This window comes from Aspergillus puulaauensis, chromosome 6 (assembly GCF_016861865.1).
Source record: "Aspergillus puulaauensis MK2 DNA, chromosome 6, nearly complete sequence".
Lineage (NCBI taxonomy): Eukaryota > Fungi > Ascomycota > Eurotiomycetes > Eurotiales > Aspergillaceae > Aspergillus > Aspergillus puulaauensis.
Genome location: NC_054862.1, coordinates 3,243,027 through 3,257,318, shown reverse-complemented (window position 1 = coordinate 3,257,318; position 14,292 = coordinate 3,243,027). Strand labels below are relative to the sequence as shown.

Below are 14,292 nucleotides of genomic sequence, written 5' to 3'. Positions count from 1 at the left end.
ATGATAATAACACAGTCTTGTCTGGAGTCTAGACTCAATCGTCAATCCGGGGATGACAATCACTGATGCTGCCGAGGATCAACAGTATAAGCTCTTCACACTGGTTACGACTGTTATCCAGCTGGGATCATTCCATTACTCTATTGCTTTTAAGATACCAACGCCAACTACCCAGAACGCTCACCTGAAGTAACCCTACGAGTAAATGCAGTTAAACCCAATCTGCGGTGTTGGAACCGTCGAAAGCCGCTTGATCGCCTTGACAGCAGTCGCACTGAGCACTCTGTCCATGTCCTGGGACTGACCTGGTTTACCCTCCTGCCAGGCAACATTCTACAGCTAATCAGCATCCCCTGCCTCTCCCCAGTCACAGTTATCACTAGATCAGAAAGAAAAGGAAACTCACCATAGCCTCTTCCCACCTCCCCAACATGGCACTCAGATCATGCCTCCCCCAGACACCATCCCCCTTATCCTGCCCCAGGAACTGCTCGAATAAATTCCACTCATCCCCCCCACTACACTCATTAACAGCAACCGTGCGCGCAAGCGTATAATACTCAAAAACATCCAACCCCGCGGGCCTTCCAGTCGGCCAAAACCCGCTACTCCCAGCCCTATAAAGCAGATCATTTACATCAGGGTCCAGCTGATAAAATGCCTCATCGTACACCCCGTCTCGCCTATCTATTTCCATGCCCCGCGTTACCTTCCACTCGAGGATAAGTCGCTCTGCGCCGCCGGGGAGGAGGTATGATCCGTCGGAGACAGACGAGGGTTTCAGGCCGCGCAGTTTGAATGTGTTCCTGGTGAGCGGGACGACGCGGTCGAGATAGCACGACTGGGTGAAGTCGGCGAGGCGTTCGAAGCAGGGGATGTGGTAGTAGTCTATCAGCACGATTATTAGTATGTGGTTCTGTAGTGGTGTGGAGTAGTGGGTATGGGTACCAGAAGAAGACCGAAACCAGATATCCCCGCTCATGCCCGGATTCAGCGCTAGACGGAGGGAATTGGGCTCTATGCCCGCTATGCATCCTGGGAGACTACATTTTACCGGTGTGTTGGAAGTTGTGTTGGGGACTTGTTCGATGAAGAAGAGGGGCTGGATCTGGGGGGCGGGGGAGTCGAGCCCGAGATGGGCGCGTAGGCGGGCTCGCTCGGAGTCGAGGGGGTCGACTGGTTGGACGGATGTGGAGTCCAAGATAGATTCCGCATTTTCAGTGATTTCGACGACGTTGATGTTGATTTGGGGTTTTTTCGAGAGAATGTGTGATGGTGAGAGTGAGGGTGAAGGCGAAGGTGCGGGGTACGCGATGCTTGGCGCCATTTTCAAACAATCAATTCAGACAACAATCGCTTAAGATAGAAATGATAACAAGATAAACAGAAAGCAAAATAGAATCAGAATTAGATAAGAAGCAAGGGACACGAATATAAGGAGAGCAAGAGTTAGGAATGGAGGTACTTCCGATTAGACCCGCATCCTCTTGTGCTCTTCACATGTTGGCCCAATGGGGCCCTACAGAGCGCAGCTTGAAACAACTAGACTGATTCTAAACTGATTGCAGTCCGATTTCTGCCTGACGGATGGAGAGTGCGCGATATTTTGTTGCTTTCGCTCTTGGCTTCGGACTTGTGCACAGACCGCATTTTATTTGTCTTGAGACTGTCTCCAAGTTCCTCAGCCGGCGACTATATAGAGTCTGGTAGACGGACACTTCAACATCATCGTCATCACCGTCATGATTTTATTTCAGTTTACTCCGTGGTAAAGACCGGTCTTCTGCGACATTTGTGAGAATGAGCTGTGCCTATCGAAACAGGATCATGCACGACCCCTCAGCATGCATCCCGCATCCTTCTCCAGCTAGAAGCCTATAAGAAAAAGGCATCTCGGACTGGCCTTCACGAGATGGCCTGGCTTTCTGCCCTGATATGACCAAGTTGGCAGCAATCACAGCAACCCCGCACGGAACTCCGTCCGAGCCAGACATTCTCTGGAGATCCTGAGGAGGTCCAAACAACGTCCAACCGAGGTCCAAATGCGCCCACATTCTTAACCCGCGCAGGCCCAGTCTCACGGCCCCTGAATCAACTCCAGATACTACTCCGGATAAGTTCTGAGAATCAAGCAGTCAACATGCAAGCAGTCGTCTTCAAAGGACCCCTCCAGGTCGCACTCGAGACCAGACCGGTCCCCCAGATCCAGGACCCGACCGATGTTATCGTCAAGATCCGCTATACTGCGCTATGCGGGAGGTAACACCACACCACTTTACCATCTTCCTTATTCAATCCCAGAGCAGTCCAGGTTAACGGATACAGTGAACTCCACGTCTTCCGCGGCCACCAACCCTCGGGAACAAACTTCATCATGGGCCACGAATTCACCGGCGAGATCAGCTCCGCCGGCCCGAACGTCCAGAACTTCAAGGCCGGCGACCGAGTCGTCTCCCCCTTCACCGTCTCCTGCGGGACCTGTTTCTACTGCCGGCAGAGCACCTCCTCTCGGTGCGCCAACTGCCAGCTCTACGGCACCGTGCTCCTAGACGGGGCGCAGGCGGACTACGTGCGAGTCCCGTTGGCAGACAGCACGCTGGTGCATGCGCCGCCGAAAATCGACGAGAAGAAACTCGTGCTGATGGCGGATATCCTACCGACGGGGTTCTTTGCGGCCCGGAATGCGTTTAAGGGGGTGGAGGAGGCGGTCGTGCGTGATAGTACTGTCTTGTTGTTTGGGTGTGGGCCTGTGGGTGTCTGTGCGCTTATCAACGCGCTGGAGTATAAGCCCAAGCATCTTATCGCTGTGGATAGTGTTCCTGCGCGCCTGGAGCTGGCGAAGAAGTTAGGTGCTGAGCCGTGGAATTTCGCGACGGATGGGGATGGGTTGAGGAAGCGGGTGAAGGAGTTGACGGATGGGAGGGGCGCGGATGTGGCGATTGAGGTTGTGGGACATAGCGATGCGCTGAGGATGGCGTTTGAGATGATCAGGCCCTGGGGGAAGATCTCGAGTGTTGGCGTGCATAATGGGGAGATTCCGTGGACGGGCAATGAGGCGTATGGAAAGAACCTGACGATCCAGATGGGACGGTGTCCTGTCCGTAGTATCTTCGAGGATGCGCTGGCGCTGCTGGAGAAGAAGCAGGATGTTCTTGAGTGAGTCCCTTTATTACTATTTATCCTATGTTGTTACAGTGGCTAACTGTTCATTAACTATTCAGCTTCATGGCCGCCGATATCCGACCGCTGTCGCAGGCGATCCAGGGCTACGAGGATTTCAACCAGATGAAGTCGCAGAAGATTATATTCGAGGGCGGTAAATAGACACTTTGACTCATAAGCCACTGCATTGATCAAATTTATTGTCCAGCCCCATTGATCATCATCCTCGTCCCATAGGCAGGAAGATTACTGCCTGTGGCCTATTTAACAGCCCCCAACCCCACGTAGTCGCGTACAACACAACACAGCAACCATGGATTCCCTGCTCTGCCTGCCGAATGAGGTTCTCCTCGAAATCTCCATTCACTGCGGAATCACGGAGATGTCCCAGCTGACGCAGACCTGTTGGCGGCTGCATGATGTGCTTAATCCCGTACTTTATCGTCGCTTTGCGCGTAGGTCGCTCCCCCACGCCGCCGAACACAACAACGAGGCCACGGTAGAGCGAGTCTTCCAGTACACGATCCCTAGACAGCACAAACTCAGCAGATCCCTTGCGCTCGCCTGCGAGGGCGGGCACGCGGCGATCGTGCGCATCCTGCTCGCCTGGGGTGCACCCCCCAATGGCCTGCGACGCCCCTGTCAACCACATTACAAACCCCTAGCGACCGCTGCGAATTCCCGGCGTCTAGAGATAGTTGAAATCCTGCTTGCGAGTGGCGCGCGTCCTACAGGCTACCATCCGAAGATGTTAGCCAAGATAATCAGCCACTGCACCCAATCACCCACCTACACCGATCCCACCGGGGGCAGCTGGCGTCGTCCGATGGACGATCCGCGTATCCTGCAGCTCCTCGTGCAGCATGGAATGCACATCGAGCCGGACTCGGACATCCTAGAGAGTGCCCTGCGAGAAAATGCTCCGTTCGCGACCATCGGTGTCCTCCTTGACCTTGGGCTGGACCCGAACCAGCCGGCAGATGTTGCACGGCGGCCTCTACTGGAGGTTGTCAAGCAAACCAACTCGCGGTTCGAGGACGACTGCGTGGAGGTTATCCACAAGTGCGTTCAGCATGGCGTTGACATCAATGCTCGGTTGCCTAATGGCGAGACCGTGCTACATAGGGCTGCGGCCAAGCCATTGCCGGTCGTCGTCCGGGCACTCCTCACCGCTGGCGCTGATGTGAATGCCCGTGATAACCGCGGTACAACACCTTTGAATGTTAGGCGTCATTATAGTGCCGACTTGCCAGATGTACCGCGGACTTTGCTCGAGGGTGGAGCGGATATGGCCGCCGTGGATAATCAGGGCAGAGCGTATGTTCTAGAGAACGTTATCGAGGAGGAGAATAAAGGGTCAATGAGAGTACTTTTGGACCACGGCCTTGAGTCGGCGCCAGCGGTTGACGTTTCGGACTTGATGGTCACTGCTGTTGTCCTGGAGGATGTTTCGGCCGTGCGACGACTCGTACACAACTTCCCAGATCTCAGGATGGATCGCGGAAGGGACCGACATGGCAATCTGCCGCTTCATCGCGCAGCTCGATACGGACTTGACGAGATTATCAGCAGTCTACTGCAACATCGGTACACCGTTGATATCCAAAACACGGAGGACGACTCGGCACTTCATCTCGCTCTGCGCACGGGGAAGGAGTCAACAGCTAGACTTCTAATGCAATGTCCGCCTATAAATGAATTCCTGAATACCCGCAACAGAATGTTCATGACGCCCCTGTCAATCGCAGTTCAGTCCCAGCCCGTGGGTATCATCGAAACCCTCCTTGACAAAGGGTGCAATCCCCTTACATGCCCTGACTTTCAACGCCAATCACTCCTCCATCATGCAGTACGAAGATCAGACCCGGCAATAACGAAGTTACTACTCGAGCAGGGGGCCGCGCGGGATGGTAATAACTACGCCGGCGAGACACCATTTGGAATCGCCCTACGTCTTGGGCGTGGGGATCTGGTCCAGCTCTTCCTCGAGCACGGAGAGTCCCCAAACCGCCGCAACGCCAATGGGAACACAGGCCTCATGGCTGCAGTTCTCTCGGGGTCACTGCCTGTAGTGAAGCAGCTGGTAGCAGCCGGAGCAGAGCTAGAGGCTGAGAACGACAGCATGCTAAGGCAAGGATGCACCGCGCTGATGATGGCAATGGACATGTCTGAGCCCGATATCGCACAGTTCCTGTTTGACTCTGGGGCCAGCGCGGCAGCCAAGAAAACAGGAGGCAAGTCGCTGCTTGTGCGTGCTATTCAGCGGAAGTGGCCGGGGCTGGCCCTTGGTATGCTCAAGAGGCATGGATCCACGCTTGACATTGAGGGTCTGCCATCAAAGGGTATTAAACGAACGGCATTGAGTTGGGCTGCCTCGCTTGGTTACGTTGGTGTCGTGCAGCAGCTTCTCAAGCTCGGGGCAGACCCAGCGCACTGTGACCCTGATGGGCGTTCGGCCCTATACTGGGCAACGTATGGGGGGAACATGGAGATAATTTGTAGTGTTGTAGAACGGATGAAGAGTGACGGGCAGGTGGATATCAAGGCTGATATATTAGAAGAGGTGGCGCGGCATCGTAGGGACACATTCAAGCCGTGGATGGCTGGTGACACAATGTTATTCTGATCATGCAGCAGTGCTTTGATACCACGATGGTTTCATTGTCGAGTGCTGCGTAATCGAGGAATATTATAATGAATATATACGACACTATCTATAGCAACGGTGGCAGGTGCAACCCACCATCTCAGTTCCGATAATAAGGCAAGCACGTTGGAAAGGGTTAGGCACGATCGAGCCTTCGTATCCTTATCACCCTTATGTTTAATGTTTAATAGCGTACTCGCCACCGCAGTACTTCCGGGCCTGACATCGCGTCTCCATAGAGCTGATCGAGAGACATGTTCCTGACGCTGTTTCTGGTTGCATATAAGATGGATGAAGGGCGGCATGTTTCGCTGTGGGATTTTAATGCACCGGTCCCTGAGCCACCGCGAGCCTCATCTGCAGGTGTCATTGTCTAAACATGCTACGCTCTTGGTATAAATTCCATATTACCCCCTCGCAAGACACGCATTGTGTCCGCCAACGCCTCGATGCTGGTGAGTGTTGTACCATTGGACGAGGCCGGGGTCTCCAACTCATCCACAGAATGCAACAGCACAGCCAGGTTGGACGACTTCCACAGAGTTGCATGGTGTCGGGCATTCATAGCAACAGTAAATGCAAGCAAGGCCCCGGCACCAAGCACTACCAGTACCGGTAGCGTTATCCAAGGCCAATTGACATGAATATACGTCTCAGACTCGTAGGCCGTGCCGCTGGCGATGGTACTGTTTGGCCCGGTTCGGATTCGCTCTGTGACTGCCCAGGCAATATTCTCAACAATACTCGATAGGTTCCCTTTCATCAGCAGGTCAGTCGTCAGTCCAGTGGAACTGCCCCGCAGGACCATGGCTTGGGCGTTGAAGATTTCATCTAGCAAGTCCCGAGTCTTGAGTAAGTCTGCGGAATGAAACGAGAACACCACCTCCGCTGGAAAATTGCCAGTTGCTGGCCTGAAGTCGTTCAGCCCCGGATTCTCAGGACCGACAGCTTCCAGGGGCAAAACTGTCTCGCTTTCGATATTCAGGGCGTTGTTTGTGACTGTAATATTGCTGTAGAGATACGCGGCAACGCTTAGACGACACTCGAGTACTTCGAAATTCTCAAGTGTCTGAATCTCCAATGGGCGCCAGACGGCAAAGCTGGTAAAGTCTGCCACTGAGCTATTGGCAGTGGTCTCTGTAGTGGCGTTCAGCGCCGTATAGCGGAAGCTTGCGTTTTGATGTCGCTTTTTCGTCGTGAGATGGAACCCTCCGGGCGTGGTGACATTACAATCTGTTGCTAATGTGTTGTCGTCATGCTTGCAGTCGTAGACAACTGACCTGGTTACATTTTCGCATTTGCCAACAGCTCCCAATGAAACCGAGCTCAGGGTATTGGACCAGGTGCAGTTGGACGTTGGACAGGTAAACGCGCGCGGCGACTGGGACCCGAAAAGCCCACTGAAGATAGCCCCCTGCATACTAAAGTCCTGGTAGTTTTCTGCTCATTATTAGCTGCGTATACGGTCAGCACCTAGATGTAGTGCTAGCTCACCAACCTGGGTTGTGGGAGCACTGAAAGACGCTCCAGATTCATAAACTTGGCTGGTCCTGAAAGACGCAGCCTGGTTAGTGCTCGCCTGGCGGCTGGGAAACGATACCAGCTGCTGTGCAAAGGGGTCAAATGCTAGAGCAACAATGGTTATAACAGCTCCCAGCGCTCCCAAGCTCGCAGGTAGCCTGAAGAGGAAGAGCAAAGCACCCAGTGGTCCACGGCTGGCACTGTTATACAAGTCCAGGTCGCTCAGTCTGTGCGCTTTGTCGAAATGCAACCACTTTAGCTGGCTAATGGACTCGGCCACGGGAAGAAGCAAGCTTGCCTTCGAGACTGTTGCCAGGACGGAAATGACCGTGTTCGGTGCTATTGATAGATGCCACGCGGAGAGAACTGTCCCTTGGGTGTCGAGCAGAACAGCCACCATCGCGACCACGCAGGTAGCGCTGAAAATAAGGGAGGATATTTCCCATACCCATGTGTCCTTTCCTGTCAGGAAGTGTCCTGTTGCTTTCAAAAATGACTTGTCTTCGCGACTACTGCCGGCCTCTTGGCCATGGCTTGATGGTGATGGGGATGGTGATTGGCGACGGATACTGGTGCTGCTATTCCGTCTATGTTGAGTATCACTTCCCCCGTCATCTGAAGATCGCCTGCTTGCTAATTTTGTAATATTAACATAATATACGCCTCAGGAAGTGTGGGCTTTCTCACAAAGGCTTCTAGGCGATGCTGTGTCCTCTTCTGTGTTCCTGGCGACTAGTGCTGTCCCAGAGGCGTGTGGGGATTGTTGCAATTCAAAGGAGTCCATAGTGACGTGTCCAGGAAGAATTGTCTAATACGTCTCGCCTTTGCTTCTTATATCCCACTTTTATCTGGGGACGAGGCTGAAATTGGTGGCAGTGCCTGTGCCTTGCAGGGATCTCATCCGTTTCTTGCCAATCAATGGCCACTGAGCCTCGTTCGGACCATGGCGCCTCTTTCTCGTGCAACATAATTAGTCATTACAAATTGAAGACCGCTTTCCTGGTCCGAGAAAAAAGCGAAGCGTTGTTTCTCGTTGATTAACTCCCCCGTGAGGCTCGGCGCCTTCGAACCCTTAATGACGTGGGTGGTTGCGCCCCGGATTATTGAGCAGGCATTTATTCCACGATACTATCGCATTTCAGCCATATGCCTCGCATCTGCATCAGTTATGATAAATTGGTAGTCGATCGAGAGGCAGTCACGACCGGATGGGACGATTTCTCGAACGATCGCGACTGACCTTGCTCTATTCTCTCTCTCTTCGGAGAGCAATTGACGAAGCAGTACCTCAGCGAAAGTACCACGATGCTCGACTATTTCATCCTTGCAGTGACCTGATGGGGTCCTGCAGCAGAAATTGAAGGAGAAGGTGGTCAGGATGGTACTGGACCGAGGGGCAGATTCCAAACTGGTAGATAGGGTTTCTTGGACACTGTTATACTTTGCAGGAACGGGCAGCCCTGCAGCAATTGTCGAACTGGCTCTATGATATTGCAGTCTGGTGTTACTGGGTCAGATCTCCCGTCAGCATAAACGAGAGGCAGTTCTTGGCAGTCATTATTTCGAGATCGGGCTTAACACGTGGAGCACATAGTTATCCCCCTGGACGAATGATAAGTCAATATCGGCTCGGCGATGAAGAGCACAGACATTCCGGACCCAGCCCTTTGATCTCTGAAAAAGCAATATTACATTCACAAAGAAAGAGACTCTGCGTGGCCACTCGCAACATCCAATGAAACAGTGTGAAGATGGTGTTCATGCATGAACATGCAGTGGGAACAGCACGGTCACTGGCGCAAGGGCTCCCAAAAACCAGTCAGAGCTGACCAGCAGCTGGAACTTACCACCCATTTCCATGGATCGAACGCGAGGTATAAAAGTTACAACACCCCCTCGCCGCACCCCCCAGTGCTTGAGTCCGCCCCGCCCATTTCGAATCCAGGAATGGCCGTACTCGCCATCGTCGTCTTCGTAATGATCGTGGCCACAGTAGCCAAGCAGAGCATGACCCCTCCACGCCCCAAGAAACCAATTATCGTCTTCGTCCCAGGCGCCTGGCATACCCCTGCTGCATATGATCTCCTCCTACCGCGCCTTCATGCAGCAGGCTACCGAACTACGTCCGTTCACCTTCCCACCGTCGGTACAACCGGGCCTGTTAGCTTTGCCGATGATGTTTCCGCTGTTCGCAAAGTGGTTTCGGGTCTCGTCGAGCTAGAAGAGGACGTCTTTGTCGTCTCCCATTCTTATGGAGCCCATCCGGTAACGGAGGCTCTGGAGGGGCTTTCAAAGAAGGACAGGTTAGCTAAAGGCCAACCGGGTGGTGTGGTTCAGCTATTTTACATTGCTGCCATCGTTGCTACGAAGGGGATATCATCTGCGGAGGCGTTTGGGCCCATGGTTCCCAAAGAAAAGGGCGGAACGTGGATAATATTCAATGATCACGGAGTAGGTACTGCACCCAACCGTTTTGAACCACACGCTGATAATTGGTGGCTTCAGAATGGATACACATCTGTTGCGAATGGTGAGGAAGCTTTCTATCACGATCTCCCTCCCAGCCTGGCGAAGTACCATGCTTCGCTGCTGCGAACGCAGTTTCAACTGTACGTTCTTATATACTCCGATGTTAAGGTGGTCACTGACGATAGCAGCTCGGGTTCGGAACCCTTGACTTATGAGGCTTATAAAGACATTCCTGCGGCTTTCCTCTACTGCGACGATGACCGCGCGTTTCCCATCGAGCGACAGAGGAATGTGGTGAAGGCAGCTGGAATCCAGCGCACTATGTCGATGAATACCAGCCATTCTCCTTTTTTGTCTGATCCAGACAGGGTCGTCGATTTTATTATAGAGCTGGTTAATGAGGGGCCTAGTACGAGTCGCTTATAGTTTGGCAATGCCATTGCTGGAATCATTATCAGATTATACCTGCTGACACCTATTCAACTCCTGAAATGCAGCCCTCCCTAGTTTATCCTGCAACGGATCAATCCACATAATATCCTTCAGCCCTGCCCTCATCTCCTCCCAGCTCATATTTTCTTCGACAGCATCCCTCCATCTCTGCTCCATCCACTCCCATTCATCCTTGACGTCAAACACAGAGACCGCCCCCACAATCAGAATCCATCTCATCAGCTCCCTAAACCCGTGCCCCTGCGGTACTGGAACAGCAAGACAGCTCCCCCGTAAACAGTCCGCCAAGTACGGATACTTGGCACGTATCCCAGGAGTCTGAAAGGTCGTAATGAGGAACGCAAGCAGCGTGAGTCGCAGACACTCAGATAAGGTATCCTCCAGGCAGCAATTTAATTGGAGGAGTCGGTACTGAAATGAACACACCGCGGTGTGATACTCATCTGTAGAGCGTCGTTGGCGCGTGGTGTGCGCGGCGTTGATCAGGGACGAGTAGTGCCGCATTTCGAGGAAGATAGGGATAAGTTGTGGGTCGCTAAGACCATATACTGAAAGGTCGGTATCTAATGTGGGTAGGCTGTTATTTCTGTAAAAGACTGGGTTGCAATAGAGCGGATATGTGCATAGAAGCCCTTGGGATCCTGTGTTCAGGGAGTAGATGAGGTCGACCCTGGAACTATATTAGACGTTATACGAAGCGGGCGAGAGGGGATCGGTACCGTCCAAGTTTCAGATACAATTTTGGGTTTAGAGCAAGACTCTGAAGTCCACCACGTAGACGGACCATCTGCTGCAGCCCAGCAATATGTGTCTTCGCAGCTTCGTGGTCGTTGATGATGCAAGAGAACATGGTTAGTATAATCACCGTAGCGATGGTGGAGTTGCCAAGGGCGATGTCATTGTCAGAGCTTGATAGTCGCTTATTTAAATGTATAATAGCCTCTCTGAGGTGTGAGTAGGTAGCTGGCGTTATCGGTCTGTTCTCTGTGATGTCGCGCGTGGTGAACGCCATGAAGAAGGCGCACTGTAGATACGCAGGGTCGTGGAATAGCCAGTGGCCCCATTCGCTTTGGTCGACATTGAAGCCTTTGAAGAGCTCGGCTGGGTACATGGCCTGGTTGAAGTGCAGGAAGGCTAAAGCTCCTGTCAGTGCGTTCTACTGCTCTACCAGTTTGGGGTGGCCAAAACATGCTTACAGTCAATGACAAGTTCCTTGGTCGTATCATCCATATCAATTGCAAGTTTGACCTGTGCTATGTTTGATGGAGCGCAAAATGAGGCGATGCTCTCTGACCTGGTCTTTACAAAAACATCATCCTCGTCTTCGGCCTCCTGGTATGCACAAGGTATGGTGATCGTTGATGATGGATTATCGAGTAAAACAGGCCTCAGGCTGTGATATGTCCTTGTCGGACGCGTAGTAGATCGACGCGGCACCCCTATCCGCCTATTCTTCCCGCGCATGCAATGACTGCGGATGGTCTTTCGATCTATAGCCTGGGTCTTGCCAGAACTGTCCACGGGGACGAAGGCAAAGCCCGGGGAGACCATTGTTGCTAGCTCAGTTGTTATAGGGGCAGCGGTGCCACTGTAATGAATCTCCGCAAACGCCGTTATTACCGATAATCGAATATGGAGTAACGACTTCCAGTTTGAAGTGGTCGGAGTTCATTGAAGCCGAAGATGCAGCTGAACGTGAGGCCATCAGCCTGGTGAGTCAGCAGGGCTCCAACAGGACCCACCAGATTGTTTGCCATTTCAGGCTTAGTGCCTGGGATCCTCCCCTCGCTTTGCTTTCACTGACGCATTCTGACCAATCATCCCATGCTCCACCTGGTCCACTCGATTGTATTCCTGATTGGGAAAGCAATCACCTTCATCGGCCATAAGCCATGGCCAGGATTTTATCAGGTACCTAACATACTTTGCCTCATGATAAACTGATCTTAACTCCGTGATGATGAGGTAGCACTACAGCTTGTGTGCTTTAGCAACCACTAAGAGATTATTTTTGCCTAGAACTATAGATATATATATGCCTCCGTCTTTCCACGAGAAAGGCTGGCACTACCAAAAGCGTCCCTTTAACATTAATTTCAGCACAGCTCAATCATGACCACCTCCTCATACCTTGGTCCAGCCGGATCCTTCATTCCCTATTTTCTCAAATCTATAACCCTTTCTCGGTTCGCCAAAACCACACCCCTAGACCTCACAGGGCAAACAGCCATTATCACTGGCGGATACTCCGGCATCGGATACAAATGCACAGAGATCCTCCTATCCAACAAACTCTCCCACCTGGTAATCACCGTCCGCAACGAAAGAAAGGGAAACGACGCCGTGGCCAAACTACGCAGTCTCCATCCCGGCGCAACAATCGAAGTATGGCCCCTCGACATGCTCTCCTACGCCTCCATCCAAGCATTCGTCAAGCGGTGCAACGACGACCTACCCCGAATCGATTTCATCATCCTGAATGCCGGCATGGTGAGTGGCGAATTCTCCATCCATGAGAGAACAGGCCACGAAGTTTGCTTCCAGGTGAACTACCTCTCAACAGCCCTCTTGACAATCCTGCTCCTCCCAATCCTGAAAGCAAAGCGGGACCCTAAACAGGATAAGCAAAGCCGCATCACATTGGTCGGGTCAGGCTTAGCCCTATCGGCCAACTTCCCTGAACGGAACTCCCAGAGTGTCATTGGGGCCTTTGACAGCCAGGAATATTTCAGCAGCGTCGACCGATACAGCACGACGAAACTCCTTTTGCTTATCTTCATCTCGAAACTCGCGCCGTATGTTGATCCTAGTGATGTCGTCGTCAATGTCGTGGACCCGGCATTCGTCGCCACGCCTGGACTGGACAGGAATATTCCAGCTTATCTGAGGTACATCAACGGGCTTAGTCGGATGATGGTTGCGAGAAGTATTAAGGCTGGGGCCTGGGCATATGTTGATACGGCGGTTGTGAAGCCGAGTAGTACTCATGGGAGCTGGCTTGCGAATTGGGAGGTTCATGCGTGAGTTTTCCTTCCTTAACTGCGTCTTAGATTGATTTGCTGAGGATTGGGCTCTATCTAGGTTTCCCAAGGTCATGTACTCCCCCGAGGGCAAGAAGGCTGGTGATACACTGTGGGAAGAGACACTGGCTGATTTGGACTGGGCTGGTGTGCGCGGTATCCTGTCGGCTATGGGGAAGGGGAATACTTGAGCTATATTGTTTAGAGTTCCATTGGGTTGAGATATATTGGCTTGGAGCACTATTAATCCTTTCAACTACTACGGTCAAGTTACTATTATACCTGCAGACTTTTCGTTAATAGCCGTTTTATTACTTAGAGACGCACCCCGCTCAATACTCTGCTCATCCACCACTTGGGGAAGTAATTTACGAGCCCCCGTCCTCAATATACCGTGGGAAAAGTTGAGAGAGGAGTTGGATTATTATATTGCACAAACGCAGTGATAAAATCTATCCAGAAACAAGTCCCCAAATCGCCCACAAAGCCCAACCCCCATGCAGCCCCCCAATCAACCAAAACGGTTCAACCGCGTACTCCCCTCCCACCCATCGACTCCAGGAATACATAGCCAACGCAGAAGCATGAAACAAGGCAAAGGTCTTGCCAACGACTCGTCCTACCTTGGTATGTCGAATGTGGTAGTCGCGTAGAAACCAGCAGTTCAGGATAAACGGGAGTAGCAGGGTGGCATTCTGCCGGAGGAAGAAGCGGGCTGCTGGGTGCGCGAAATCGGAGCGATTTGGAAATAGCAGAGGGGAGATTGTGTAGAAGGCGAAACAGTCCACCGACTGGACGCATAGAGCAGAGCCGTAGAGCAGCCGGATGGACAGGGGCTGGCTTGGGGTAGGGCCTTGGGGGTTTGACTGCAGAGTATTAGTACCTGACTCTGAAAGTAAACAGTAAATGCCATCGTACCATTGTGCTTTATAGTACTAGGAACCAAGAAATCTCAACTGAACAGTGTGAATCAGAGAAAAAGCTCCAACTTCATCCAGGATCTTGCAGTGAGGGGGGGTC

At 52.4% G+C, this 14,292-nt stretch overlaps 8 protein-coding genes across 8 annotated transcripts; 4 read left to right on the top strand and 4 right to left on the bottom strand.

The window, feature by feature from the left end:
* Positions 1 to 195: 195 nt before the first annotated feature.
* APUU_61320S (uncharacterized protein) lies at positions 196 to 1,327 on the bottom strand (the record flags this gene model as incomplete). The annotated part of the gene is made up of 3 exons (XM_041694649.1): positions 196 to 333; positions 407 to 888; positions 949 to 1,327. The coding sequence occupies 3 exons, from the start codon at positions 1,325 to 1,327 to the stop codon at positions 196 to 198; spliced, it is 999 nt and encodes a 332-aa protein (XP_041560458.1).
* Positions 1,328 to 2,140: 813 nt separating this feature from the next.
* On the top strand, positions 2,141 to 3,324 carry APUU_61319A (alcohol dehydrogenase family protein; the record flags this gene model as incomplete). The annotated part of the gene is made up of 3 exons (XM_041694648.1): positions 2,141 to 2,259; positions 2,326 to 3,156; positions 3,222 to 3,324. The coding sequence occupies 3 exons, from the start codon at positions 2,141 to 2,143 to the stop codon at positions 3,322 to 3,324; spliced, it is 1,053 nt and encodes a 350-aa protein (XP_041560457.1).
* A 151-nt stretch (positions 3,325 to 3,475) lies between these two features.
* APUU_61318A (uncharacterized protein) lies at positions 3,476 to 5,788 on the top strand (the record flags this gene model as incomplete). The annotated part of the gene is made up of 1 exon (XM_041694647.1): positions 3,476 to 5,788. The coding sequence occupies one exon, from the start codon at positions 3,476 to 3,478 to the stop codon at positions 5,786 to 5,788; it is 2,313 nt and encodes a 770-aa protein (XP_041560456.1).
* Positions 5,789 to 6,191: 403 nt separating this feature from the next.
* On the bottom strand, positions 6,192 to 8,114 carry APUU_61317S (DUF3176 domain-containing protein; the record flags this gene model as incomplete). The annotated part of the gene is made up of 3 exons (XM_041694645.1): positions 6,192 to 7,249; positions 7,304 to 7,963; positions 8,018 to 8,114. 3 exons carry the CDS (start codon positions 8,112 to 8,114, stop codon positions 6,192 to 6,194), a joined length of 1,815 nt encoding a protein of 604 aa, XP_041560455.1.
* A 1,163-nt stretch (positions 8,115 to 9,277) lies between these two features.
* Positions 9,278 to 10,225, top strand: APUU_61316A (alpha/beta hydrolase; the record flags this gene model as incomplete). The annotated part of the gene is made up of 2 exons (XM_041694644.1): positions 9,278 to 9,781; positions 9,836 to 10,225. 2 exons carry the CDS (start codon positions 9,278 to 9,280, stop codon positions 10,223 to 10,225), a joined length of 894 nt encoding a protein of 297 aa, XP_041560454.1.
* A 33-nt stretch (positions 10,226 to 10,258) lies between these two features.
* Positions 10,259 to 11,803, bottom strand: APUU_61315S (uncharacterized protein; the record flags this gene model as incomplete). The annotated part of the gene is made up of 3 exons (XM_041694643.1): positions 10,259 to 10,922; positions 10,972 to 11,386; positions 11,449 to 11,803. 3 exons carry the CDS (start codon positions 11,801 to 11,803, stop codon positions 10,259 to 10,261), a joined length of 1,434 nt encoding a protein of 477 aa, XP_041560453.1.
* A 561-nt stretch (positions 11,804 to 12,364) lies between these two features.
* On the top strand, positions 12,365 to 13,463 carry APUU_61314A (uncharacterized protein; the record flags this gene model as incomplete). Its single annotated transcript, XM_041694642.1, has 2 exons — positions 12,365 to 13,272; positions 13,334 to 13,463. The coding sequence occupies 2 exons, from the start codon at positions 12,365 to 12,367 to the stop codon at positions 13,461 to 13,463; spliced, it is 1,038 nt and encodes a 345-aa protein (XP_041560452.1).
* Positions 13,464 to 13,724: 261 nt separating this feature from the next.
* Positions 13,725 to 14,193, bottom strand: APUU_61313S (uncharacterized protein; the record flags this gene model as incomplete). Its single annotated transcript, XM_041694641.1, has 2 exons — positions 13,725 to 14,138; positions 14,191 to 14,193. The coding sequence occupies 2 exons, from the start codon at positions 14,191 to 14,193 to the stop codon at positions 13,725 to 13,727; spliced, it is 417 nt and encodes a 138-aa protein (XP_041560451.1).
* Between the last annotated feature and the right edge of the window lie 99 nt (positions 14,194 to 14,292).